Source organism: Pelophylax lessonae (assembly GCF_965119305.1).
Source record: "Pelophylax lessonae genome assembly, chromosome: 2".
NCBI classification, from domain to species: domain Eukaryota; kingdom Metazoa; phylum Chordata; class Amphibia; order Anura; family Ranidae; genus Pelophylax; species Pelophylax lessonae.
In genome coordinates, this window is record NC_138769.1 from 81,045,065 (window position 1) to 81,048,661 (window position 3,597).

General features: G+C 45.7%; 1 protein-coding gene across 1 annotated transcript; it reads right to left on the reverse strand.

The window, feature by feature from the left end:
- Positions 1–1,545: 1,545 nt before the first annotated feature.
- On the reverse strand, positions 1,546–3,027 carry LOC309545697 (Y-box-binding protein 1-like). The gene has a single exon (XM_082245033.1). It carries the CDS (start codon positions 2,844–2,846, stop codon positions 1,938–1,940), a length of 909 nt encoding a protein of 302 aa, XP_082101159.1. The 5' UTR covers positions 2,847–3,027; the 3' UTR covers positions 1,546–1,937.
- Positions 3,028–3,597: the final 570 nt, after the last annotated feature.

Below are 3,597 nucleotides of genomic sequence, written 5' to 3' on the forward strand. Positions count from 1 at the left end.
TTTGTTGTTTTTTTTTTTACTGTGATTGGCTGTGGCTCTAGCTGTAAGGACACTGATCAACGGATCTACATACCAGATCCGTTTTATCAGTGTCTTTGCAGCGAGGAGAATGACAGGCAGTTTGTTTACACAAGCTGCCTGACATTCTCCCTCTCCCCCGCCGATCGCCGAGTGACCGGCGGACATCGGGTCCGCTGGTCACATGCGCTGGGGGGTCCGTGACCACGCGGGAGCGGGAGCGCGCCCCGGGGGGCGCGCGCTCGCTCCCTAGACCCTCACAAGCAAGCAACGTAGCCCTACGTTAGTTTGCCTGTGAGGGGCTGACCGCCGACGTAGATAGTCGTGCGGCGGTCGGCAAGTGGTTAAATATCATGTCTGGGGGTCTCCTTAATGTGCCTGTAAAGTGGCACATCTGCACGATGTATGTAGCCTGTTGCAGAAATACTGACATTTCTAAAGGAAAAAATGTCATTTAAACTTGCTTGCAGCTGTAATGTATTGTTGGCTCCCGGCAATACAGATAAAAAAAAAAAATGACCAAAAAAAAAATGGCATAGGTCCCCCCCATCCAGTACATACCAGGCCCTTCAGGTCTGGGATGGATTTTAAGGGGAACCCCAAGCCAATTTTTTTAAAACAAAAGGGTCCCCTAAGCTGTTTTTACCCCAATAATTTTTAATTACTTTTTCTTCTTACAATTGTTTTTTTAAATTCGGCTCTCAGCAGGGAAGCCTTAGCAAACTATTAACTGTGCACTTGGCTGGGGAACATCCCTCTAAGTGCTGAGGAAGTTCAGGAGTTAGGGAAGTGCCTGATTGGGCGATGTTTAGGCCAAACTTATGCTCGACCCAAACCGTTCCCCCATCCCTAGTGGTGCCTGAACACTGTAACCCCTTACAGTTAATCTTGCTGGGTGCAGGAACAGGCCCTGCTGTTAAAAATTAGAAAAAAATAAATTGAAATTACATGTACTTGTCATACAGGTGCAGAAAAATTGGGCCTTGGGTGTTGGTGGTGAATGAACACTGTAATCCCTCACAGTTACTCTTGCTGGGCACAGGAACAGGCCCTGCATTTACTTGTCACACAGGTGCAGAAAAATTGGGCCTTGGGTATTGGTGGTGACTGAACACTGTAACCCCTCACAGTTACTCTTGCTGGGTGCAGGAATGGGCCATGCTGCTAAAAATTAGAAACAAACATTGAAATTACATGCACCTGTGATACCAGTGCAGAAAAATTGGGCCTTGTGTGTTGGTGGTGCCATGAACCAAAAACATTTTTGGAAGCTTGCATAATCAAGATTCAGGAATAGGATAGGCAGCATAGGTAGTCTTCAAGGGATCCCAGATCCCTAGCAAATTCAAACAGTTACATCAGCATCAGGGGCTTTATAGCTGCTGTTGATCCAGGACTGAATCATTTTTATAAATATCAGCCGGTCAAAAGAGTCTGCGGACAGACGCACTCTTTTATCCGTCACAAAAACCCCCAGCAGCACTGAATGTCCATTAAGAATGGCTTAGTTATCCACTCCACCAACTCTTCTTTTTTTTATGTTCAGACCTTTATTAACAGATGCTTGCAATTTGTTGACGTTGAAAAAAATCAGGTGTACGTTTATTACAAATTAAAAATGAGGTTCTTAAAAATCCTTGGTTTGACCAGATAAGAAACAATTTAAAAACCTTTTACAGGTAGATTGCGAAAGAATATGTTTTAAAAAAATTCTCATTCCCAAAAGGAGACTTTAGATAAAAAATAAAACCCCGTCCCTGCAAGAAATCATGCAGGAGGACATTATCTGGTCAACAGCAAAAAGCAAGCACTTAAGGTCTTCAGTTCCGATTCTTTGTTCAATTTCTTATTGCTGGAATTTTCAATCTTGACTTTATGATGACAAAACCGGATGGTGGTAGAGGTGGTAAGCCGGTATTTTACCCAGCCCCGCCCTGCTCAGCCTCGGGAGCGGACGTGTTTTCTGCTGATGTTTCGGCTGCCTTGGTCTCTTTACCATCTTGTGGTTTAGGGTTTTCTGGGCGTCTGCGTCTGTAGTTGAAATTACGGCGGTACCGGCGTTGAGGTGGTTGCTGACTCTGGGTTCCTTCACCCTGATTTTCTTTGTCTTCCTCATTTTCATCTTTCCTGGACTGTCGCTGACGAGGTGGTCCCCTGCGGAATCTTGGTATAAATCCTGTGTACATATTATTCTGTCGCACTGGTCTGGCTTGGTCTCCTGTACCTTGGTTGTCTGATCCCTCTGCGCCTTCACCCTGCAGTGGTGGGGGGTTTGTATACTGTGGCCTTTGCTCATACGGTCTCCTGTAGTAGTATGGTGGGTAGCGACACCTCCGGTAAGGGCGTTGTTGATTAGCACCCTCTCCATCTGCTGCTCCTTCAGTTACTTCTGGCTTTTCTCCTCCCTCATTTTGGTAGTTTTGCTGGTAATTGCGTGGAGGACCTCTATGATGTGGAAAGTGCCTGTAATTGCAATCTGCTGCATATTTGCTGCCTTGGACTGGAACTTCACCAGGACCAGTTACATTAGCTGCCTCTGCACCCTTTTCTCCTTCCACTACATCAAATTCTACTGTTTCTCCATCTCCCACACTGCAAAGATACTTCCTTGGATTGTTCTTCTTAATGGCAGTCTGGTGTACAAAGACATCTTCCTTGGTGTCATTCCTGTTAATAAACCCATATCTGTTACGCACATTAAACCATTTTACTGTGCCCAAAACCTTGGTTGGGATGACCTTCTTCTCCCCCACAGTGGCCGCCGGTTCCGGGCCGGACTTGTTTTCCAAGGCGGCTGGCTGCTGCTGTGTTTCCACGTCGCTGCTCATGGTGGCTTTTTAGAGATTTTGGTTTTATTTTTCTAGTTGCCTATCAGAGATGGTGACTTCGGGCCGGCGGTGTGGCTCGCTGTTCCTTCCCCGGGTGTTGATGGTAACTCAGGCCGGCGGTGGGGGGCTGCTGCCTTCGAGCTCCCTGCTGTCCGCTCTCCGCTCCCGCTACCGATCAAACTCCTCCACCAACTCTTCTGCATGTTGTGCCTCAATAACATGGCCAAAACCGGAAAAAAAGAACAAACAAGCCCCGCCTGCAGAGGATGCACCATGTCAGCAACCACCACTTTTCACTTTGAATGCAGAGGCTGCTTGCCCTTTTGTAATGGCCTGTGAGCATCTGCCTCTCCTTGTTGGCCTTTTGGACATGATGTGGATTTTTGGAGGGGTTTTTATTATTGTTTTTATTATTTTTTTGTTTTGGGGGGTTATAACTTTTTATTACAGAGTGTGGGAAGGGAATATGGTGTTTGAGTGCAATACTGTTGTACTTGATGCACTATAAACCGTTTTATTATATATTTTTTTTAATAAAGAAAAACTTAATAAAGCCAAAAAAAGAACTTCTGCTGACGCAGAAGGAATAGCACCTGCGACACAAAAGGGAGGACAGAAATTATGCCCTAAATACAATTAATGCTGCTGCGCCAAAAAAAAAAACTACTGGTGACACAGAAGAAATAGCACCTCCAACACAAAAGGGAGGATAGCAATGATGCCCTAAATACAATTAGTGCTGCTGCATGAC

Bases quoted from the DNA above. Each gene is read 5' to 3' on its own strand.
- LOC309545697 (XM_082245033.1), bottom strand. From the start codon at position 2,846: ATGAGCAGCGACGTGGAAACACAGCAGCAGCCAGCCGCCTTGGAAAAC.